The sequence below is a fragment of the Mesoplodon bidens genome (genome assembly GCF_964165515.1).
Source record: "Mesoplodon bidens genome assembly, chromosome: 14".
Classification (NCBI taxonomy): domain Eukaryota; kingdom Metazoa; phylum Chordata; class Mammalia; order Artiodactyla; family Ziphiidae; genus Mesoplodon; species Mesoplodon bidens.
The window spans coordinates 82,648,064-82,672,492 of record NC_138170.1 but is presented as its reverse complement, the minus strand read 5'-3'; the positions used below and the strand labels follow the sequence as shown (position 1 = coordinate 82,672,492).

Below are 24,429 nucleotides of genomic sequence, written 5' to 3'. Positions count from 1 at the left end.
GGAGAAGAGCTGTTTTAGGGTCCCCGGAGAAGCGATTGTCCTGGCAGCACAATTAATTCATTTAGTGAATATTTATCGAGTGCTAGCTATGTGCTAAGCATGGCTCTGTGGTGATCAAGCTAGAAAAAAATAGCACAGCAGCACAGGCACCAGGATGTTAAAAGTTGGTGTTTGGGGGGGTGTGTGTGTGTGTGTGTGTCCACGTGCGTGCACGTGCCTGGGCCACCTTTAGTTGAATGTCAGGCAAAGCAGTAGGCGGTCGTGCAAGAAGAAATTAGTGTTCCACCCATGATGCCATGATAATATTGACGTGGGTTTAGTGTTACTGTAAGTTTCAGGTGCTTGTTGTCTAACATATTTGAGATAAGGAGGGCAAGAAGATATTAGATGCTGTCAGTGATAGAGAGTTGAAACAAACTCCGTACTATTTCAGAGCTTTTGAATTAGTTTAAATAAAGAATATCTTGGGCTGTTTTTAAAAAATGTTTCTGACCATCTGTTTCTATTTATATGTGCAATTCAGAGTTTTCTCCATCTTGTAACTGAAAGAGTACTGAAGGGCAAGTACAGGCCGCTGGCGTCCACACACGGATTTCAAATGAATGAAAACAGCCTCATGGTTTCCTTGATCCCGTTTATAGGATGTGATGTTATATATTTGAACAATTTGTATTCTAATAAGATACCTTTTAAATCTACTCTGTTTAAATAGCCATCGAACGGGTGAGTGGGACACATAGTGACTGTCCCTTGGTGATTGTCCTGCCCTGCCCAGCCCTGCTTGTTTGACTGTGTCATCTGCCTGCCAGGGGCTCCTCCACCTTCTCACAACTGCCACTGTCTCCAGGGTGTGACTGTGTTTACCTTCCGCAGGAAACCTTCCCCTGTTAGCCGGGCTCCATGTTGTTTGGTGTAAACAAAAGACATGAGTGTGGTTTTAGTCCATGTTCATGGAGTGTTTACAGGTGTCAGACACTGTGCTGGGTGTGGAGATTCAGAGATGAGAAGTCAGGGGTCCTGTCCTGGAGGAGCTGCTAGGCCTGGATTTATTCCCTGGGGCTTCGTTTCTGAGAGATCTCAGTTGCCTCAGGAAATTTTAAGGCCTTGAAAGCAGGGACTGTTTCATACACAGTGGTATGAACCAAATCTCACACAACGATGTGAACAGAATAGCTGCTTAATAAGCTTTATGCAATGACTGCAAGTTTAAAAAAAAACTTTGCCCTCAAATGAAAATAGCTTTATTTTCTTGGTTTGTTGTTTCTTGACTTTTTAACAGTTGTTTACCTTGAAGAGACTAAGGAAACAGCACATGATGTCAGAAAGAATAACAGGCTAAGATACCGTGAAAGTTTTTTTTTTTTGAACTAAAAAAATTACAAAGGTGGCATCTTGGTTTTATCATTACTTCTGTGGCCTTGGAAAAATAACTTCACTTAGTCTCTGCTTTGTTATGATAATATTACCTGTGTTTGAGGACCACCAGCCATAGTATATGAAAAAGCACTTTGTGTTGAAAGTGCTGTACGGATGTGAGACATTTAGTATCACTCCCACCAGCAACACAACTGCTGGTATCTCCACGTTGGTGTTTTGACCTTCTGGTAAGTTGTACTGACACACACTTTACATTTCTTCCTATTGTGAGAAGTCCAAGCCAGGGAAATACGAAATTTTTAGTTAAAAATTACCTTTTGCCATTACCAAATATTTGTTTTTACATTTGGAATAGGACTGATTATTCACAGTGTTAATAGCTAGTCATTAATTGATTCTGTTGAGAGTCCTGGGCAGGATTCTTAGTTACCCTGGAAATTAATCTATTACACCACGTGTATTTGAATACAATTGTAGTCCCTGCTTGGAAAGATAGCTGAAATGCAAACTGTCTTAAAGACAATAGTTTCACAGAATTTTATGTCTGGAACCTCGGAGGAGAAGTGACTTGTCTAGGGCTACAGTATGAGTAGGTGACAGAGCTTGGATGGTGCCTTTTGCCGGCCACCATGCTCACCCCTTGTTTTGCACAATCCATCATTCCAATCACTGTGATAAATGTAGACCTTCCCAGATGCCTGGGCTGCGTGGCTTGGACCAGCAGAACATCTGTGTACTCTTGGAGCTTCCTCAGGTTTCTTAAGAAACAGTAAATTTGTGGGCTTCCCTGGTGGCGCAGTAGTTGAGAGCCCGCCTGCCAATGCAGGGGACACGGGTTCGTGCCCCGGTCTGGGAAGATCCCACATGCCGCGGAGCGGCTGGGCCCGTGAGCCATGGCCGCTGAGCCTGCGCGTCCGGAGCCTGTGCTCCACAACGGGAGAGGCCACAGCAGTGAGAGGCCCGCGTACTGCAAAAAAAAAAAAAAAAAAAAGAGAAACAGTAAATTTGTATCTCTGCTTTTTTTGAAAGATAGTAAATACTTTGCGTATTAGCTTTAAAGCAGATAGCGTTCTGGTCTGAGAAACGTAGAAACCATGTCTGGGTGTGACACACTGCACCACTACATGCAGTGTCTGTTTTTAGGACTCAGCATTCGGAGTTCCCTGGGGATTGCAGCACGCAGCGGGCACGTGTCCTGTCAGAGGGGCGGGGTCTGCCGTGTGGCCCCCTGGTGCGGGCTGGAGGGGGCCTCTCCCCTAGGAGGACGGAACCAGCCCCCTGCTCTCCCTCTTGTTCTGTTCCTGGGGTTTAGAGTTTTCTTTTCTTTGGATGGAAAACAAAGAGAATAAAACGAATGTTCAAGAGCCCTTCCTCGGGGAGAAACACTCACATCCCCAGATGCTGAAAATAGACAGCCTTTAATGACCCTCAGGAGCCGCGTCAGCCAGCTGAGAGCTGCTCTTGCCTTTGGCTGCCCGTCCCACCCTCCCCTGCTGCCCCTCAGTGACAGGGACCTGCCCCGCACACCCCCTCCCCGCCCCCACGTCCAGCCTCATCCTGCCGCCTGGCCTGGCCCTGTGGCCTGCTCTTCCTGCCGGGCTGCTCGCTCCTCTGGAATGTCACCCTGTCTCGCTTCCCTGACCTGGCCAGTCCCCCACTTCCGTCCATACCACGGCCTCAACTCCGCACTTTCTCCCCTGTTTGGGGGTGGGGTTATCCGGAGGGAAGAAGAAAGAGTGAGGCCGTCTGTCCCCCGGCGGCTCCTCCTCTCTGGTCCCTGCTTTGCTCCCAGCTGGGCGCAGTTTGTGGATGCCCGGCCTTCCGACGCCGTGGAAGCAGTCTTCTGTGCGTGTGTTTAGCGGAGGTTTCTTCTCTTTGAATGAACTCTCTGATGCCCGGCATGTGAAGTGGCCCTGCCATGTTCCAGGCTGCAGCTGCTGATGCTGAGCTTCCCCATACCATCTTCTTGGCTCTCGCACCCCTGAAGCATTCTGTGCAGCCTGGGTTAAACGGAGCAGGAGTGTGGGGCCCGGTTCTGCAGGGCACGGGAGCGGTGGACACCTGGTGTAGACCACTCCAGGCTCCCTGGTGCCGGGAGCCCCACGTACAACGCCAGGGCTCGGGGCAGGCTTGATGCTTTGGCACCTCTGGGCACCTCCAGCTTCGCTCCCAGCATGTGTGTCTAGTGTACATCCAAGCTCTATCTCTCCCCTCAGATGGCCACCCTTTGTGTCTAGGGTGGGGCACCCTGGGGGAGAAGCCCACTCAGACCAAGGCTGTGGATGCAGGGTCCTGGGGGGCTGGGTATCCGCAGTGCGGTCTGGGGGTTGGCGTGGGCTCCCAGTAGGTGCGCCCCCTTGGCCCCTGTTGTTCTCACCGTATGTGGACAGGGCGCGGCCGCAGGAGAGCTGGAGCAGGACACTCCAGGGTAGCCGCCAGGTCCAGCAACAGCCATGGGTCTGTGCCAGTCAGTGACCAGCCGCGCTACTGCCTGCTGTACTGTGCTGTGCCAGCTGCCGGGGCGGCGGGAGGGGAAGGGTCCTCAGGTCGATGCGGATGCTCTCCAGCTGCTGGGCAGTGCTCACCCGTGTGGTGTAATCTTCACAGTCGCCATATCGAGTAGACGTTATCTCCCCATTCTAGAGATGTGGAAGCTGAGGCCCAGGGATGGAGTCACTCGTGTGTGGAGATGTGGGAATTAAAGCCCAGCTCTGTGTGCTCAGCCATGCTCTCTACTCCAGTGGTGCTCTCACAATAAGCTGGGCTCAGGAGGATGAAGTGGGGTGCAGCGTGGGTGGTCTGGGGCAGGAAGATGCCTGGGTGGTTCCCATGCGCGCCTGGCCTCCCCAGTTTATCTTTCTCTTCCCCCATTACTGCACTACTTGAATTGCAGAAAAATAAAAGGTTAGTTCCTAGACGTGCAGCCTTGGGGATCGGCGGGGCATGTGGATGGAGGACAGGCGCCGAGACTCTGGGGGTAAAGCAGGAGGGGCACCGTGGGATCCAGGTAGCACGTTGGCCTTACTTGCATTTTCACCTCCTTCTTTCAGAAACTTCCCTCTGCTGTGTTTAGAGGGTGGCTTTGTGTGTGGCAGGCAGCTCTGGGGCCTCAGCAAGCCTGCTAGCTCCTTCTTTCCTCTGGTCTCCCTCGTTCTGGGTTTCCCTCCTCCCTACTTTCCACGCCATCACAGGTCAGGGTGCCAGGTCTTTGGGATGGGAAGCAGGAACCAAGAAGTGGAAGATCAACACACGGCAGGCTAGCCACGTCTTATCTAATCTTCCTCTTGAAAAGCCCAGGAGTAGGTTGTGTAACCCAGTGGAATGCAGATGGTGGCAAATCCGCCACCTGCCTTCATGCACTACCCACCCCCTGGGAAGATTCTGAAGCCCCAGGCTGGTTACACAGGTAGTCTGGGCAGGTGTGCTGGTGCGCCTGGATGAGCTTAGTGGAAAGGGGCTTCAAGGAAGCACAGGGAGTCGGGTGTAAGGGGGATGATTTTCCCGAACGTTAGGGAAGGCAGCTGCAGAAGCCCACTGAGCTCCCTGGCGCCCCTCCGGCCTCTGGAAGCCAGGCTGTCAGCAAACGGGGTGGGGGGCACAGTTCGGGAAGCTTGCCCCTTAGCTTGTGGGAGCTCTCCTAGCCTTTCTTTAGTTCAAAGCCAAATAAATGACCTTGGACAAGTCACTTAAACTCTGAGTCAGTTTCTTCTACTTTAAGTTAGGGGAACTGATGATTTCACAGGGTGTTGTAAATGTTGCCCAAGATAACGGATGTTAAAGTGCTTTGTGGAATTTAAATTGATGTATGATACTCTGGACTGCAGATGCCTTTTTAGACTCCCGTCTCCTGCTGTCTTTGGAACTAAAAGGTGTTTCTCTCAAATGCTGATGACCTTATCTGAGTAACACTGTGGCTTTCATTCCCTGGATACACCTGTAGAGCTTCAGGCGTCCTCCAGCTTCACAGTGCGGCCCTTTGTGAGCAGAGGGTGGGCAGAGCTTGGTGTGGCCCCTGCAGGTGTGAGAGTGGCAAGCCCGCCTGGAGGCCTTGCCTTGTGAGTGGGGTTCCTGATGCCTGGGGGTCTGTGTGGGGGGTGGGGACCAGACTGATACCAGGTGCCCACCACCCCCTTGCACTTCAGACCTGGGATTCTACACTCCTCTCCCTAAATGTTAAAGCTGATGTGGCCCAGGGCACCCTGTGCTACCACTAGTCGTGTGGCCCTGCCTTTGTCGGGATACCCATTTAGAGAGTCAGAAACGCACCAGGAAAAGTTTTGGAGAATTTAAAGTGATGGAAAAAAATGGATGCACGTGGAAGTGAAAGGCTGGCAAGAGCTACAAAAGTGTTTTTTTCTGAGTTATTTCCGCTTGTTATCATAACCATTATCAGACCTGAAAATATTTATCCTATTGATTGGGACAGTACTGGGGTGATGGTGTTTCTGAGCAGCTACCTTACTTGGTCATAAGTGTGGTATAGTTTTAGACCCTCTGAGAACCGGAAGACACTGACAACGACCACTGATTATTGAGTGCCTGCAATATGCCAGATCCTGTATATGTTGATGACCTTATCCTAGGAGGCAGATATTATTATTCCCAACTTATAGATGAAGAAACCGAGTCAGGGAGGTGAAGTAGTTTTCTGAGACTGTGCTGTTAGTAAGTGGAGCCTGGCTGTCCAATTCTAAAGCCAGTGATTTCTAACTTCTGCACAATTCTCCAACAGGACAGCACTGAGGGGCCAGAACTAAGATCCCGTTCTGTTGGATTCTTTTCTTTCTGGTGTCTTCCTGTAGGTGACATCGTGGACTTAGAGACGTGGGTGTCAGGAGGGGATTAGGAGACTGAATGGAATGATGGGATTTCCCATTTTCACTGCACACGTTGCTTAAAGTCTCTGGTCAGTTACAAGATGCACTTTTTGAAAGAATATATAAGACACACATGTGGCAGCCAGTTGACCTCAGACAGGCCCCTGTCGAGGGCCCAGTGGGGATGGTGGGGCTCCGTGTGCTAGGTGGAGTGAGGGTAGGGACGTTGCCCACAGAGTGGGCATGGTTGGCGGAAGGCTCACTTCGCTCTCCTCGTCTGCGTGGGGGGCTTGGAGAGAAAACGGCCATCTCCAGCCTTCTCTCCCCTGTTTATGTTACCAAAGTGGAGTCCATGTGGCTTGATCCTCGTTTCCTGGGGAAATCAGCCTGGCTTGTGATTACGTCGTCCTCTGGGACTGGGACAGATGTGGAAGCCTGGCCTCGCTCTCAGCTGAAGGTCGCCTTCCCAGCCTCTTCTGCATCACCAGGCCTGCGTTGCCGGATCTGGCGCAGTGCCCGCACCGCCTCCCTCCCACTTCCTGCCAGGGGTGTGTTAGCACCTTCTGGGATAAGGTCCATTCTGTTTGTGATTAGTCTCCTGAGATCGCCCGTTTCCTGCTTGCATCCGAGCTCTCTTGTCAGCCCCAGGGAGGAGCACTATGGGAGGGTCGGGGGACCCAGGCCAGGCCCTCCCCCTGCCCCTCGTCTCCCCGGGAACGGGGCACCAGGGCCGGGGAGACTGGGGGTGCCTTTCTTTGCTCCTGGTGGGTTGCAGCTGTTTTGCCAAAATTTGCCTTTCCCTTTTCAGCTCCCCCAGATCTCCCAGTAGCTTTCCCCCCCAGTAAAAATCAGGACGTGAAGCATTTTTATAAAGCTGGCATTCACATCATCTGTTTCCTACGTTTCTCTACATTAGTGATCTAGCGGGGGCTGTGTTAGGGGCTGGCCTCTCCAGGCAGAGGGCCCGTGGGGTGCCTGTGGGTACTTGGTTCTTCAACTTTACTTACCTCAGGGATCTCCTTTGTTAACATGGGCATTTGTGCATAGTCTGCGTTCTTTCTGCACTCCATGTTTTCACGTAGTGTGACCCAGTGGGCGTCAGTGATACTAACAGCTGTCTAGACTTGAATCGTAGGAGTGCACTGTAGTTTGGTTATTCTCTTAGGTTAGGCATTTGGGACTCTTTCCCATTTTTTCTCAGCAACATCTACATCCTTAAACATAAACATAATCTACATCCCTAAACATAATCTAATTTTGTCTATTTTTATTTTTTAAATTAATTAATTAATTAATTTATGGCCGCGTTGGGTCTCCGTTGCTGCACGCAGGCTTTCTCTAGTTGTGGTGAGCGGGGCCTACTCTTCGTTGAGGTGCACGGGCTTCTCATTGCGGTGGCTTCTCCTGTTGTGCAGCACGGGCTCTAGGTGTGTGGGCTTCAGTAGTTGTGACTCGCTGGCTTAGTTGCTCTGAGGCATGTGGGATCTTCCCGAACCAGGGATGGAACCCTTGTCCCCTGCATTGGCAGGCAGATTCTTAACCACTGCGCCACCAGGGAAGTCCCATAATTTTGTCTATTTTTAAAAAAAAACTTTATGGTATTATGGTGCATGTTTACTTTTGCAACTTGCATCTTTAATATTTTTGTGAAGTTTCATTTGTGTTCTGGGTGGGTAAAGATTGTTCATCTCCATTGCTATGTAGCATTCTGTTATGTGAATACACAACAGTTCATCTATTTTCCCATTGACAGGCATTTGGGTTTGTCCAGTTTTCGGCTACTTGGAAGCGTGTCATGAGCATCCTTGTATGTATCTTCTGGTGCAAACATTCACATACTATGAGTAACTTCAATATTATTGGGTAATACCAAAGTGTGTCCATGTTTGTCCTTAGGCACACGTTTAGCACAGCTGTGATCTAGCTTGGCTATTTATTTGATCTTAATTCTTCATGACACCTGCTGTTCTCCGGGCCTCTGCTTTATTCCCAGGAGGAGGTCGATCCATTATTGCCCTCACTTTAAACCGAGCCTGCAGGCCACATTGCATTTCTGTGCTTCCCAAAAGTGGCCTGGAAATATTTGACACTGTCGTTAACATCTCTGTTACTTCAAAAGTTAAGTCAGGGCCTCCCTGGTGGCGCAGTGGTTGAGAGTCCGCCTGCCGATGCAGGGGATACGGGTTCGTGCCCCGGTCTGGGAGGATCCCATATGCCGCGGAGCAGCTGGGCCCGTGAGCCATGGCCGCTGGGCCTGCGCATCCGGAGCCTGTGCTCCGCAACGGGAGAGGCCACGGCAGTGAGAGGCCCGCATACCGCAAAAAGAAAAAAGAAAAAAAAAAAAAAAAAAAAAAAAAAAAAGTTAAGTCAAATGTGCGCTGAGGCAAAGCCACCATCTAAATATCTGTATGACTCTTTCTTGGCAAAGCTGTCCTTGGGGCACAGGTCTGGGCATTGTTTTGTTTTGTTATTTGGTTTTCTGTCCTTCAGATATGTCATTTCTTCTCCAGTTGGCCTTTCATGAAAGGAACGAGGGGAGAGGAGATGGGACAGGCATGGGTCATGGCCCAAATGGGGAGGCCTGTGGTCTGCTGTCCTCTTGTCCCCTCCAGGGCAGAATCTCTGGGTTCCAAGAAAAAGCCAGGCCCTTCCCACCCTTGCTGGCTCGAATTGTGACCTTGGGGTGCTAGGGACCAAGCTGGCCCTGTGTTGTCGCTTCTAGTTCAGGGCAGGAGCAGCAGGGCCGGCTGACGGTGCAGGAGAAACGTTTGTGTGGACCCTCAGGTCAGGGGTCAGCAGACTCTGTCTGCAAAGGGCCAGATAGTAAATGTTTTAGGCTTTGTGGGCCTAAAATATTTAGGATTTTCAGGCCTAGAGGCAAAATTGAGGCAAAATTATGTTACATCCTTACATAATAAGAGAAAAGAAATTTCCACAGAACTTTTTTAATGAAAATTAAAATATAATAATAATGATAGTAATGGAATATAATTTTTTTGGTAATGCAGGTCTACTAAGAAGAGTGGAATTTAAAAAAAAATATCTGTACTGGAGTATAGTTGCTTTACAATATTGTGTTAGTTTCTGCTGTAAAACAAAGTGAATCACCCATATGCATAGGTATATCCCCATATCCCCTCCCTCCCCTCTAAGTGGTCGCAAAGCACCTAGCTGATCTCCCTGCGCTATACAGCTGCTTCCCACTAGCTATCTGTTTTACATTTAGTAGTGTATATAAGTCCATGCCGCTCTCTCACTTCGTCCCAGCTTACCCTTCCCCTTCCCTGTGTCCTCAAGTCCATTCTGTACGTCTGCGTCTTTATTCCTGTCCTGCCCCTAGGTTCTTCAGAACCATTTTTTTTCTTTTTTTAGATTCCATATATATGTGTTAGCATACGGTATTTGTTTTTCTCCTTCTGACTTACTTCACTCTATGTGACAGACTAGGTCCATAGAAGAGTGGAATTCTTTCTGGGGGGATAACATTTCTCTCTCTTTTTTCATTATTTATTTGTTAATTTGAAGTATAGTTGATTTACGAACCTTTCTCTTAGTTGGTTGTTCAGAGTTAGTATTCTCCCTCACCCCGGCATCACATGGATTGGAAATATTCATCTGTACAGATCCTTAGTGCATGGCTGCATGAAAACAGGCCGAGGGACAGAAGTGGCTTGTGGACCTGGATGCTCAAGATTCATCTCAGACAGACTGCAGTTTTGGCCCCTTGGGCCAGCATCAGGACGTAGGTGCCTCCGTGCCAGATGTAGGTCCCTGTAGGGCCCTGAGAACAAAGACGAAGGCAGCCGTCCAAACGGAGACAGGCGTGTCGCACGGAGGGAAGAGGGAACGGACCCCCTAGGTGCTCCCAGTGCTTTACGGGGTAGCCCTGGGGGATGGCACACAGAGGGATGCAGGTACAGAGGAGAAGCATGAAGCGGGGTGTGCTTAGAAACAGTACATGGGACGTGGCTGGAGCTCTTGAGAAAGGTAGCCAGACTGGGGAGCTGGCTAATAAATTTTATTACATTTTAATTTTACTCTAAATATTCCTCTGTGGCCAGTGGCTACCATCCTGGACAGCACGGGTCTGAAAAGGAAAAGTGTGAGCGTCCTCCCAGGCAGGCCGTCCTTTCCCACGCTGCACAGGATCCCAGACCAGCCGTGGACTTGGAGGAGAGCTGCTTCCATGAATAAATAAGAGCCGTGGCTATTAATATAACAGTTTAGGGGATCAAAAGAGATGCTTTTAAAGTGGTTAAAGACAGTTGTTTATTTTCCTCTGAAATATCTGTGAAACATCCCTACAGTCTTGTTTATGTGATGAATTTACTCTCTGAAATTTGCTTTGTAAACTAAAGATCAGCTGTGGTCTAGGTCCTCAGAATTAATGAGGTTTTTGGCCAGACTTAGGCTTTTGCATAGTTCCTACTTAGGGCCTTATTGTCTATTAGATTTTTGCTTGTTTATAGTTTTTACACACAAATTCTGGTTGTAGCTGCAGCTTTTTTTTTCCCTTCTAAGCTTTCTGGTTACAGTTGCAGCTTTTTTTTTCCTTCTCCTAAGTTTAGGTAGATTTTGGAGAGGGCAGGGTGTGGGTGAGTGCATGATCTGGTTGGAAATCTCAGCCTGATTGGTAGAAACTTTTAGTTCCTTGAGACTCTCGAGTTTTATTATTTTTGTTCTAAAATTCCCACGCTGTTTTTATATATAATTGACAGAGACCTTTTCCAGCGTTCAGTCTTAATCATTTTAACTTCTCCTGACCAAGTTCAACCTTAATTATCTGTAAATATGTACTGTAATGAGGGGTGTGTTTTTGAGTGGTGAGGTAATTGCTTTTCTCTATTGTAATTTTAATTAAAAATCACCTCTACCGCCCACCTCACCTTTACTTCTAAGCTCCTCATAACCGACTAGAAAAGCAACAGTTACTGTTCATCTCCTCTTTCCTGAGTTCAGGAAACAGTGTGTGCCTTTAATGACAAGGGTACAGTTTCCATCTGGTGGCATTTTTACAAGGCTCCTGCAGTGAATGATCAGGGAGGGGTGTGCCCCACAGTGTAACATGGGAGGGAATTTGTCAGAGTTCAGCTGTGTGATAAAGGGCATTTCCTCTGCTGACCGCCTTCCACACTGAGGCATCTGACCACCTCCAGTTCCCATTTCTCTCAGCACAACTGAGCTAGACCCCTGTGGACAGAATTACTCTGTCATCTGTGGGAGGGCCGGCAGCTGGAGTATTAAAACCTGGTTGAGAGTGGCAGAGTCGATCTCAAAGGCCACTCCCTGACTTTTCCAGCATGTCTGCTGCCCTGCGTCGAGCTTCCGTCCGTGGGTCCCGGCCGGGCCCTCACCTTTGGGTAGCCTTTCCCCGAATCCACTTCCTGCCTGCCCCGTTGTTCTCGCTGGGGCCTGCATGACCTTCACCTCCCCCCTGCTAAGACTAAGAAGCTTTCAGTGGTTGCCCCTTGTTTCTGGGCTCAGCAGGGACAGCCATTGTCTGGATTGGGGTCCTGCCGGTCTTGCTAGTCTCATGGTCATTTTCTGAGCTGTGTTTTGAGTCCTGTTCTCTGCCAGGCTCTCTGCTGGGTGCTGAGGATACAGTGGCGAACAGGTGTGTGCCTTTAGAGGAGAACATTAGGAAGTGTGTCTGTTTGATTATGTGGGGGATGGGCCCCGGCGGACTGGAGGAAGCAGAGGTGGTCCAGGTTAACTCGCTTCACCGCAGAAGGCTGGTGTCCAGCAGGCAGTGAGGGCAGAGGCGGCTCGGGGGCTTCGGGTGGATGAGGCACGTGACAAGGTGGTGGCTTTTAGGGACCACCCGCTCCATCTTCCTTCCCACCACATTGAGCACTGGTCCGACGGAGGCAACCCCAGAGGGGCCTCCACATGGCGCTCCTGTGGTTGCTCTCTGAAGCTGTGATCTAAGCTCAAACATGTTTTAATGACTACATTCTCTGTATTTTAGGCTTTGGACGTGGACCGGATGGTTCTTTACAAAATGAAGAAATCCGTGAAAGCAATAAACATCTCTGGGCTGGGTGAGTGTGCATCCTTTCCTGGGGGTTTCTTTGTGGAAAATTTTGTGTTTTCAGTCCTGATATCATAATGTTAATCAACCATTAATGAATAATCAACCAAACTCCTTTTCCTGGGCATACAAATTAGAGAGGTGAGTTGGGACGTGTAAGTTTTAGAAGCATGGGTGCTTCCGGTTCTCTGAAGTGCAGCTGAGTCTCGCATGATGACCCTGCATGGACCAGCTTTGTCAGGCTGGCTAAGAACGGTGGGCTCACTTCTGCCTCTCTTATTTGGTTTGTGCTGTTAATTATGCCAGATGCCCCTTCCATTTCTCTCTTATCCAATTCTTGCCTTTCTTGTCTGGGAGGAAAATTAACAAGTATAAAAACACGATCAACTACTCAAAGTAATATTTGATCTAGACTTATATAAATAGATTAAAAACAAAAAACACTGCAACTTCTGACCCAGAGATGACAGGCTGCACCTCCCTGCACAAAACGTTACTGATGATAGAAGATACTTTTTTTTTTTTTTTTTTTTTTTCTTTTTTTGTGGTATGGGGCCTCTCCCGTTGCGGAGCACAGGCTCCGGACGCACAGGCTCAGCAGCCATGGCTCACGGGCCCAGCCGCTCCACGGCACGTGGGATCTTCCCAGACCGGGGCACGAACCCGTGTCCCCTGTATTGGCAGGCGGACTCTCAACCACTGCGCCACCAGGGAAGCCCTAGAAGATACTTTTTTTTTTTTTTTGCGGTACATGGGCCTCTCACTGTTGTGGCCTCTCCCGTTGCGGAGCACAGGCTCTGGATGCGCAGGCTCAGCGGCCATGGCTCACGGGCCCAGCCGCTCCGCGGCATGTGGGATCTTCCCGCACCGGGGCACGAACCCGTGTCCCCTGCATCGGCAGGCGGACTCTCAACCACTGCGCCACCAGGGAAGCCCGAAGATACTTTTTTAAAGTCATTAAGTGACTATAAAGTTTCACTCAGAAATAAGGAAGTGGCAGCCTTAGGGGACTAGCAGTGGTGAGGAATCTTGGAGAGATTGGAGCAGGGCTTGCAGATAGAGGGCTGCCTGGTGGGAGACACTCCACTGCTGAGGGTGGCAGGTACACCGGGGGCTGCCTGTGGGTGGTGGCCTGGGAGGAGGAGGGGCCCAGGTGCTTGATAACTGTACATTGTCCCCTTCACCCTCGTGGTGTCTCCCTTCAGTGAAAGTAGGAATTGGAGCCGAAGGACTGGTAATGTGTCAGGTGGTTGTGATGTCAGGGGGCATGTGAGTGAGACCTTCTGGAGGACATGTCCCACCTGACACCCCCGTCCCCCAACTAAAGCGCAGTTCACCCTTGAACAGGGCTGGTTTGAATTGCACGAGTCCACCTATACGTGGATATTTCTCAATAGCAAATACTAACATGATCCATGGTTGGTTGAACCCGTGGATGTGGAGGAACCGCGGATATAGAGGGCTGACTATGAATTATACCCTGATTAATCCCCGCCTTGTTCAAGACTCACCTGTAGTGTGAGCACAACTCCAGTAGCTGCTTTGCCTCTCCTCCAGGGAGGGCTGTGCAAAGCAAGATAGTGAAGGGTCTAGGAGGAGATTTCAGCTACAAAGATGATATTACAATCAAGAATTGCCAAGTATATTTAGGAACAGATTTGGCAAAAGATATGCAAGAACCTGACATTGAAAACATACAAAACTACTGCTGACAGGAACTAAAGAAGACCTAAATAAACGGAGAGGTATATGGTATATGTGGGTTGGAAGACAATATTGATAAGAGGTCATTTCTCCCCAGATTGATGTCAAGATTTACCACAATCCTAATCAAAATGTCAGCAGGGGCACTGACAAGCTGATTCTAAAATTTAACAAATGCTGTTGGAACAGCTGAATATCTACGTGAGAACAAATGAGCCATGACCCTCTCTCATTCCTTACACAAAAATTAATTTGAAATGGATCACAGATTTAAATGTAAAAGCTAAACCTATGAAACTTCTTGAAGAACAATTAGGAGAATATCTTTGCAACCTGGAGTAGGCAAAGGTTTCTTGGGTAGGACAAAGAAAACGATAAACTTAGAAGAAAAAAATGGATAGACCTCATCAAAATGAAAATCTCACTCAGAGATAGTATCAAGAATAGCCTAACATTTGAAGAACCCCCAAATCAAGAAACTGAAGAACTCATACTTGAGGAAACAGATTTAATAAGGCAATCAGAGCAAGACTGAAAACTAAAATTTGCTAAATGGCAGGCTACACACATAGGAAGAAGGAATTAGGCCCCATGTTGCCTGAACTCAAGGAGTTAAGTGGGTGGACCGTGTAAAATAAAAATTAAGAGCCAATGAGAATAGATTCAGAGGGGTCAATATTAGCATCCACCTAAAAGGAGTTCCAGAAGAGGGAAAAGAGAGTGGAAAGGGGGGAATTTTTTTGTTTTTTTTAATGATAGCTGAAAAAAATCCCTGGAACTAAAGAAAGATTTCAGATCTCAGATTTAGAGAGTCCACTGAATTCTAAGCAAAACGAATTTTATATATGTGTGTGTGTGCACATGTGTGTGTGTCCTATGTCCATGTGTATGTGTATTTATGTATGGGTGGGTATGTGTGCATATCTCAAGACATGTCCTACTGTCTTGACATCAGGTATAAAGAAAAAAAAATTACCCAAGATGGGGAGAAAAGCATATCTGTAGGAAAAAATATTGGGGGCAAATACGCTAAAGAATGATTGTTTCAGAGTTTTGACTTTATAGATATTTTTCCTCCCTTTATTTTGCATATTTTATATATGGCAATTACATTGACATTAATATGATTAGACAGGTATTAATTTGTTTATGACAAGTACCAAATGAATGTGAAATAAGTTTGGGAAGGCAAAGAAGAGCAGGGACTTAATTTGTTCTTGACTGAGCTAGCTCCCGACTAAGTGTGTGGTGCTGGCTGTCATACCCTGGAAGAAGTTATTTAGCGTAACTAAAGTAGCGTGACTTAGCGTGACTAAAGTAACTTCTAAGAAGTTACTTAGAAGTTACTTTTTTTTGTTTAAATGGATTAAAAAATGTCATACTTGTGCAATGGAATACTGTATAGAATGAAGATGAATTAACTATAAGTATATGCAACCACATAGATGAATGTCACAGATAAAATATTGAGCAAAAGGATACACACTGTGTGTTTGAATAGATACAGATATAGAAATACATATGGATTTCAAAAATCTCCAAAACTATTCTTTTTTTTTCACGCGTACACACTGTATTTTATTTTTACAAGAGATAAATAAACTGACACCAAGCATTGTAAATGGATGACCACAACAAAAGCAACAATGATTGCAGTTAGCACACGGAACACACTCATACTATGTCATAATATTGACATTCAGTCCAGTAATCCTCCCCTGGAACAGCTCCTTTACTTTGCAGTGAAAATTGATTTGTATATTTTTTGCCTCTGGGTCCTTGTGGGATTTTTTTTTTTAATTCAAACAGAAAGTCACAAAAATTATAATCATCCTCATCAGTTCAGCCAGTCCCATGTAATTAATTTTTTTTCATCTTGATCTTTTGTTAGCACTTTTATGAGTTCATCAGTTTTCCATTAGAGTTCTGAAAATGCTTATTCATTCAGTTCAGCAGTATAGTCAGTTACCAGAAACCCGTACTTGTCAGAGTCTTTTCCATGAATTCCTTGAAAATGAAACCCTTTTTTTTTTTTTTTTTTTTTTTGCGGTACGCGGGCCTCTCACTGTTGTGGCCTCTCCCGTTGCAGAGCACAGGCTCTGGACGCGCAGGTTCAGTGACCATGGCTCATGGGCCCAGCTGCTCCGCGGCATGTGGGATCTTCCCAGACCAGGGCTTGAACCCGTGTCCCCTGCATTGGCAGGCGGACTCTCAACCACTGCGCCACCAGGGAGGCCCTCTGCACCCTTCTTTGTTACGACTTGCCTTTTGCCCCAACGTGCCACGTTTCGTGTCCTCTTCCCTCTGCACATGCTTTTCTGTCTGCTTGAAATGACATTTTGCTGCTTGATCGGAGGAAACTGAGGCTTCAGGAAGTTGAGACGTTTGCTCTGGAATTTTAACATGGCATTTTGGACACCAGCCTGTGTCCTTTCGAGGTACCACACCCAGCAGTCTGACCGTCAACCTGACCTTGCAGGGGCCCTCTTTTACCCATCTTTATATCATGCCAAGTTTGAGTTATTATAAGGCTGTGAATCTGAAGTTTCTTTTTTAAGCCAGAATCCTGATCCTGAAGTCTTTATTTCAGAACAAGCGTTGTCTCCTTCCGAGCAGTCACCTGAGGAAGCCCCGTACCTTCTGCGAGCTTCTGACATCGTTCACAGCAGTTTGGATCTCTTCTCTAGAACTGCTTTTAGTAGCACATTCTTCTGGATATATTTAGTGGGGGAATTTAAGGATAGATTAAACTTTTTTAGACCTAGATGTCGGAAATGAGCCAGGCGTATTCAGTAAGGGATTGAGCTGCTGGCGACCACCTCGGTGAGGAGCGCTGTGACTACCGTCCTTCTGGCTCTGACTGCCGTGAGTTCCAGGAGAAGCCCCTGAAGTGGCTCCATCATTAGAGTGTTCAACATCCTTAGGCGACTGCTTGCATAGGAAGAACACTCGTTTTATGCATTATTAAAAGAACAGTGAAAATAATTTAGTATTTATGCCTCACACTGCTGTGTACTTTTTCCTGTCTCCTGTTCCTTAATTTATGTGCCAGCAGGACTTTTCTGCCGAGTGTCCTGATTGGTCGTGGGCTGGCCCCAGCTGATCTCTAAGTGATTCCCTGCCCTCCGTGGTCTCTCTCTGCTCCAGGCTGACCGGTGGCTCCCTGCTGCATGAGCGTGTCACAGCCATATGTGTGTCTTTCACACAGTCTCCCATCTGGCCCTGCTCCTGGTCTGTACGCACGCGCTCTGGTCCCAGGCACCTGTTGAAGGCCTGCCCAGCCATCTCCATCAAGCTGAGACTTGACGTGGTGTCAGCCTCCTTTAACTCTCGGTATTATTAGTTTTCTGTGACTGCTGTAACAGGTTACCACAAATGGAGCACCTTCAGATGACACCGATTCACCTACAGCTCTGGAGGTCAGAAGTCCAAACTGGCCTCACTGGGCTGAAATCAAGGTGCTGGCTGGCTTCCTTCCTGGAAGCAAGAAGGTTTCCCTGCCCCTTCCAGCTTCTAGAGGCCCCTGAGTTCCTCGGATACGGGCCTCCTTCCATCTTCAAAGCCAGCAATGGCTGGTCGAGTCTTTCTCAGGCTCCGTCACTCTGACGCTGTCTTAATCTGCATGGGCTGCCGTAACAGTACCACAGCCTGGGGGGCTTAAACCACAGACATTTGTCTCCCAGTGCTGGAGGCTGCAAGTCCGAGATCAGGGTGCCATCAGGCATGCTCTTGTTCTGGTGAAGGCTCTCCCTTTGGGCCTGCAGAGAGCCGCCTTCTCACTGTGTCCCCACGTGGTGGAGAAAGAGACAGAGACAGAGAGCGTAGGCATGCCAGAGTGAGCAGGCTCTGGACACTGATCCTATCTTGAGGGCCCTACCCTCTTAAGCACATCTAAACTTTATTATCTCCCAAAGGCCCACCCCCCAAATACCATCATACTGGGGGTTAAGGCTTCAGCGTATGAATCTGGTTGGCGAGAGGAGGGGAATGACCCTCAGTTCAGTCCCTAGCAGACACTGACTTCTGCTTCCCTCTTCCACATCTAAGGACCTGTGATTACATTGGGCCCACCCAGTGATCCAGGATAATCTTCCCATCTCCAGTTGAGCTGATTAACAACTTGAATTCCATCTGCAACCTCAGATGGCATAATATCCCTGCCTGCAGGGATTAGGAGTGGATATCTTTGTCGGGCAGGGGACAGTATTCTGAACACAGTTCCCCTCTGAATTGTGAGTTTTGAGGTTGAATCAGTTTTGATTTTTCTTTCAGCCAAAACTGAAAGAGTATCTAATATGCAGACTCTGTTCTCTCTTTAAATCTTGCTCTTTATAAATAGTTTTATGTCTGTTGATCTCTGCCCCCCAGTTAGATGACAGGCCCTGAGGTCCGTGACCTGTTCTGAAAGGCGATGTGGTTTAGGATAAAGAACACATGGGCATTAAGGTCCAGGAACCCTGGAGTCAAAAGCTGGTGGTGCCGCTCAGAAAGTCTATGACACTGGGAAAGTTGTTTATCTTTCTGAGCCTCAATTTCCTCATATGTAAAAGGAGAGTATTAATATTTCATAGGCTTGTTAGTGATGAGTAACTGAGATAACATGAAAAAGGGACAGATGTGGTTCTGGACACATGAACAGCATGACAGCTGCAAATGTACCTCCTGTGTGTCCCTGCAGTGGTCAGCACAGAGGCCGACAGACACATAGTACGTGTCATTAATATTCATTTGTATGTTATTACGTTTCTGCTGTAAGTTCTTACACTCTCCTCTTAGTGTAGGAGAGATCGACTTAAAATTTTAGGGGTAAACAGGATTTATACAGATTTATGTATGTAGAAGGGGCAGGGGAGTCGTTGAGATGCCTTGGAGCAGCCAGCTGTGTTGTTTACAGCCTGTGAGCTAAGCCTGGTTTTTAGCATCTTAGCACATATATACCCAATAACCTCAGTATTGCCTCTAGGCGCCTGCAGAAGCCTTTAATCTCTCTCTCTTGCTTTTAGGAAAAGTTTGCCAACCCCGTTTTAGAGTTTTAGAGTTGCGGTTCTGAAACTTGAGAGTGCCCCAGAGTCCCTTGGAGATCTTGTTAAAACACAGATTGCTGGTCTCTACCCTCAGAGTTTCCGGCTCAGTAGGTGCAGGATGGAGCCTGAGTATTTGCTAGTTGAATAAGTTCCCAGGTGATGCTGAAGCTGCTGGTCTTGAAAATACCACCTTAGACACCCCTGCCCCTCCCCCCGCCCCAACTTTAAACATTGGACTGAGCCAAAAGGTTATCAGTATGTTCCCAATATATGCAAAACAATACTTTTACACAATAGCAAGTATACTGTGTTTGCTCCCAGTTTTCAAAAGGATAACAACACAGCTAGATGTATTTTCTAGAGCGTCTTGTGTACAGGTTTGCAAAAGCAGTTTTGATGATTTGTTGAGAAACTGTTTCTACAGTATTTTTTCCCACTTATAATAGACTGCTATCTGACCTCTTAAAAAAAAAAACAAAAAACCCCAGTTCATATTTATTCTAATACTGTTCTGAGTCTGAACTTTCCCAATCTCTGTCTCAGCTCATAGGTGTTTTTTTTTTCCCCCCAAGAAGTTGATGCTAACATTTTTCAGCTATTTGACATATCAGTGGGTGGAAAAATTCATCTTTATCAAGAAGGAAGCCACAGAAGACTTTGATTTTCACTTCTCTAGAATTACTGTATCTTAAAGACTTGGTGGAGCTATTCTTACCGAGAGTGGGATATCCCTTCTTTACCCTTTTTTAGAGAAATTGGCACATCCTGGAAATGAAAAATACAAAGAAAGAAATGCTAATTTTCCCTCAAACCCATACCATCTTCTACCTACAAAAGAAAATGAGAATTTTTGTGTGTGTTTCTCCCTGTTGTTTGCAATGCTAATTAGAATGTGGCTATTAAATTAACACAGAATTGTTTCTATTACCATATCATAATTAGGATAGAGCAGTTCAGAAGAAATACATGTAATTGTTTAGGAAGTGAAATTTCATTGTGCGTTAAGAAGGTACTATATCTGGCATGATTTCCCACCTGTTACATAAGAAAATAACTAAATTATAATCCTCAGTGTTTGTCAAGAATAAAGTGAAACTGGTATTCTGCTACATTGCTGTGGCCTTGAAAGCTGGTGCATGGAGTTTTTAGAAAGTAGTTTGGCCGTGCACATCAAGAAAAATAAAATCTTTATTGGGGATGTTCGTTGCGTTGTTGCATTGCTTATCAAAGTGAAAAACTGAAAGCCTCCTATAACTAAATTAGAATATAGCTACTTGATGGAATTATGGTTATGTAGCAACATGAAGAAAAATTCTTATGATGAAGTCTTCAGACAATAAAACTGAGGATACAAAGCATGTGTGTATACCATATCTGTGATTTAAAAAAAGAATAGATTGTAACAAGTGATGATAAAGCAAAGAAAGTACATCTGTATTGTTGTACTTTCATAAATTTGAGTGGAAACATAACAATAATAAAAATCTGACACTCATATAAGGTATTGATTAGAGGCCAAGCACTGTGCTAATAAATAAATACATAAGTTTAATCCTCACACCAGCTCTGTGAGCTAGGTACTATCAGTGACTCCATTTACAGGTGAGGTCAGTGAGGCCCAGAGGAGTGATTGACCCAGGGCTGTCTAGCTGGCAGTTAGAGGAGCTGAGATTCAAAACCAGATGTGCTTCCCAGTCTCTGCTTATGACCACGGCACCACACTGCTTGGATGTGAGCGAGGGTGCACGGGGGAGAAACACCGAGCAGTAACGCCATAGGAGCGTCTTAGATGTCATATGGCTGATGAAAAACCTCTAGGTGGTTTTGCTTGGTCACAAGTTCAGTGGGAGCCAGTAGATGACAGGTGTGCCAAAGGGGAGCACAGGTGACCTTAGGGAAGTGTGTAGTGCTGCTAAAAAAGGTAGTTAGTTGTCCCACTATTGTGTTGTAAGAGCAACATTTTAGGAGGAAGCTCGTGTTAGAGCTGGAAACCTTGTGGTAGGAGGGGTGTTGGAAGGTCCTAGGATGTCTTTGCTTGGGGAGGGTGGGAGAAGACGTGTCTGTAGGCTTTCCTCTGGCATGAGGAAGTGAGACATGTTATCTGTTCCTCTCTCCTGGGTAGTTTCATGAGAGTAGGTTTTGACTCAAATCTGAGGGGGAAGTTAGCTGGGGGAGCAGCCCCAGCGGTGAGCTGGGTGTCGGAAGGGTCCCGGCAGAGGGCTGGTTGGTGGCCCTCTGTCTCTAGGGAAGTTGCAGGGGGAGGTGGGAATGTGGACTCGGAGACCTTGAGATGTCTTCCAGTGATGAGGCTCTGAGATTCTCCTTGGCTCTTCTGTGATGGCTAAGGATAATGAATGATTGGAACTTAGAAGACTAATTTGTGGAATCCCGGCAGCTGTGATCAACATATTAATCATGGAAGGATAGCTCATCCGAAGGAATGCTGAGATCTGTGACTTAATGTCCCAAGTATTAACTTGAATTATACGTGGTTCGTACATAATCACATTTGATCATACTTCATTAAATGTGATTAATATGGTCATCCTATTTTTTGGTAGGGGATTTATGCTCATCTAGGCTAGGGCTCTTTACCTGGTGTGTTGGGTCTATGGACAAGCCTAAAGGGTCCTTGTATCCCAAAACTTGTACAAAAAATTATGTAAGGATACCTTTTCCTGAAAAGATAATCCACAGCATTCTTCTCATTTTTATTGTTGTCTGTGATAATGAGAAGATTAAAGAACCACTGCTGTAGCCAAACCCCCATGGTTTGTGGATGGGGATGCCATCACAGAGTTGGCTGTTTGCCTTACTTACTGTAAAACACTGACTACGTTATTTATCAAATATGTTTGAACCCTCATCTGTAAAATCCTGTGGAGTTGTGGTGACGATGAAGGAGACTCTGTAAATGGGTGAAGTCTCCCCTCCGTGAATGGCTGTTGTTACATGGGCTTTGAGAACACTGATTTTCTGGGGGCTACTTGTCCCTGCGGCCACAGGAGTCACTTCTCTCCTGGTCTGCTGTGCTCTCTGTGGAGGTGGGCTGGGGGCGTCTGCTGTAAGTGATGGGAATTGTATCCCTCAGGTACAGTGAGGTAGAAACAGAGGGGAAAAGGCTGAGCACAACATGCAGTGGCCACATGCACATCCTGTAACGTAGCTCATCAGATGGCTTTGCCAACAAAGGGCGTCAGTGTGATCGATGTAAAGTTTCTAATCGCTGGTGGTCCACATCCAGCAGGTGTTGACTCACGTCCCTGTTGTGCCTGCCCGGCCTCTGGGGACTCCCAGCTCACGGGGGGCCCTGCCAGTTCATTAGCAGGAGCCCCTGTCTCCTCTGACTTGAAGGAGCTCCTAGGATAAGGCGAGTTGGGTGAGGCAAGCAGCTGGCAGCCCAGTTTTAATCTCATCCTCTGTTGGATTCTGAAGGAAAATTCCTGTAAGCTTCTCCTCTGAGAAGCCTTTCCTGTCAGCAGGCCCCAGAAAATGTCCTCTTTTCCCCCTCCTGTAATGTATACCACATGGATTGTTATTGCATGTTTATCTTTGTCTTGCTAATTTGTCTTTGTCTTGCTAAATTGTGTGTTGGCTAGTACCAAGCCTGGTTCATCTTTGTCCCCTCCAATTTCACTTTTCTTAAATGCAAGTCTTATCTTGTCAGTTTGCAACCTTTTGGGGGCGCCTGGGATGAAGTCCTTCCCCTGTCCCCCTCCTGCCTCTCCAGCCACGTCATCTGTGGACTCTCCCCGTGCTCTGGCCGTACCAGGCACCCCGAATTCCTCCAGGGTCATCCTCGTTACAACCTGTCTTTGCGCCAAATTGATTGGTGTGTGCGTCTCTCTCATTGGAAGCTGTTCCTTGGATGCATGGGCTCCACGTCCTGAATCTTTGCATGCGTTAGTGCTTGCGGTGCAGTAGGCTTTCACCACGATTGGATTCTATCCTGGCATCCAGGGAAGTTCTCGACCGATGGGGTATTCAGGAAATACAGGATGGATCAATAACGTTGAAGGTTGATAGGTTTCTGTCATCTGAGCCTACAGCATAGCTAAAGAGGGACAGAAAGAACCAGTGTAAACAGTACATCATCCAGTAGGTCAGTCTTGATTCCTTACCGCTCCCCGTCCCCCCAGGTGTGCTGCTGCAGGAGTTTTATCGAGAAGTAACTGGGGTTGTGTTCAGTTATTCACACAGACTCCAAGTGTCATTTTGTTGTCCTTCATATAGGGCAGGATCAAAGGATATCAGGTGATCACAGACAACAGTTTACACATTTTAATAGTCAGCCCACACCTTGACCTTCTTAACTCCATTGCTGGCTGCCTGTGCCCGACATCACCAGTCCAGGTACATCCTGTGTTAACAATCATGAGGTCTCCATAAGGTCAGAGGGGACGCCCCAGGAGAGTTTTGATGGACATGAGTTTTGCATGAAGTTTTGAAAGTCGCAGGGGGACTTCCCTGGTGGCGCAGTGGTTAAGAATCCGCCTGCCAATGCAGGGGATACGGGTTCGAGCCCTGGTCCGGGAAGATGCCAAATGCCACGGAGCAACTAGGCCTGTGCACCACAACTACTGAGCCTGAGCTCTAGAGCCCGCGAGCCACAACTACTGAGCCCATGAGCCACAACTGCTGAAGCCCACGCGCCCAGAGCCCGTGCTCTGCAACAAGAGAAGCCACCGCAATGAGAAGCCCACGCACCGCGACAAAGAGTATCCCCCGCTCGCCGCAACTAGAGAAAGCCCTCGCACACAGCAACAAAGACCCAGCGCAGCCAAAAATAAATAATTTATTAAAAAAAAAAAAAAAGAAAGAAAGGGGGAGCGCAGAGTGTTGGAGAGAGTGGTGGAATGGTGATGGTGAAGCCCCAGGGGCAAGGCCATCTTTCCATGTGCCCGGCTTGAGCAGGGCCCTAAGGGCTTGTGAAATCGGACGGGCGTTCTCATCAGACCCTTGGTGGTGGTTGCTCGTGTCTTACCGGAGACGATGCAGGTGCTCAGGTTAGGTTGCAAAGGCTGTCTCTATCATGTCAACTTGTGCAGGAGAAACTGGTGGAGAAAGACAGATTCGGATATCTTTAGTAGGCATGGAGAACCAAGGTAACTGAGCCGTTGGGGCTGACATTTCAGGTTTCTCTCTGTTGTTTATTCCTTGTGTTGTTGTTTTCTGATTATAAAGATAATATGAGCTTAGTTTAGAACATTTAAAAATTTCAGAAAAGCATTAGAACGAAGTCACAGCCCGGCCAGATGCCACCCTCTGTGAGGTGGGAGGGGCCGAGCTGCATTCTTGGTCTGAGGTCCCCCGGGCTGTGACCCTGGCCATTCGGAGCTTCCGCCTGGCCTAGGTATCTGCGCCACCACAGTCTGTCCCCTCCTGTGCGAAGTGCCCCTCAAGGAGGGTACAGCGATGCACGGGAAGCACCTGGCCTGCACCAGCCGCCGGGTGCCGCGCGCCTGCTCTTCTATCG

The 24,429-nt window shown here is 47.4% G+C and overlaps 1 protein-coding gene across 4 annotated transcripts in view; it reads left to right on the top strand.

The window, feature by feature from the left end:
• The window catches only part of ASAP2 (ArfGAP with SH3 domain, ankyrin repeat and PH domain 2), a 157,564-nt gene that overhangs the window by 41,690 nt on the left and 91,445 nt on the right, over positions 1-24,429 (top strand). For all 4 annotated transcript variants that reach the window (XM_081253973.1, XM_081253972.1, XM_081253975.1 and 1 more), the window contains exon 2: positions 12,163-12,235. In XM_081253973.1, the coding sequence (XP_081110099.1) occupies positions 12,163-12,235 (73 nt within the window). The remainder of the gene's footprint in view (positions 1-12,162; positions 12,236-24,429) is intronic.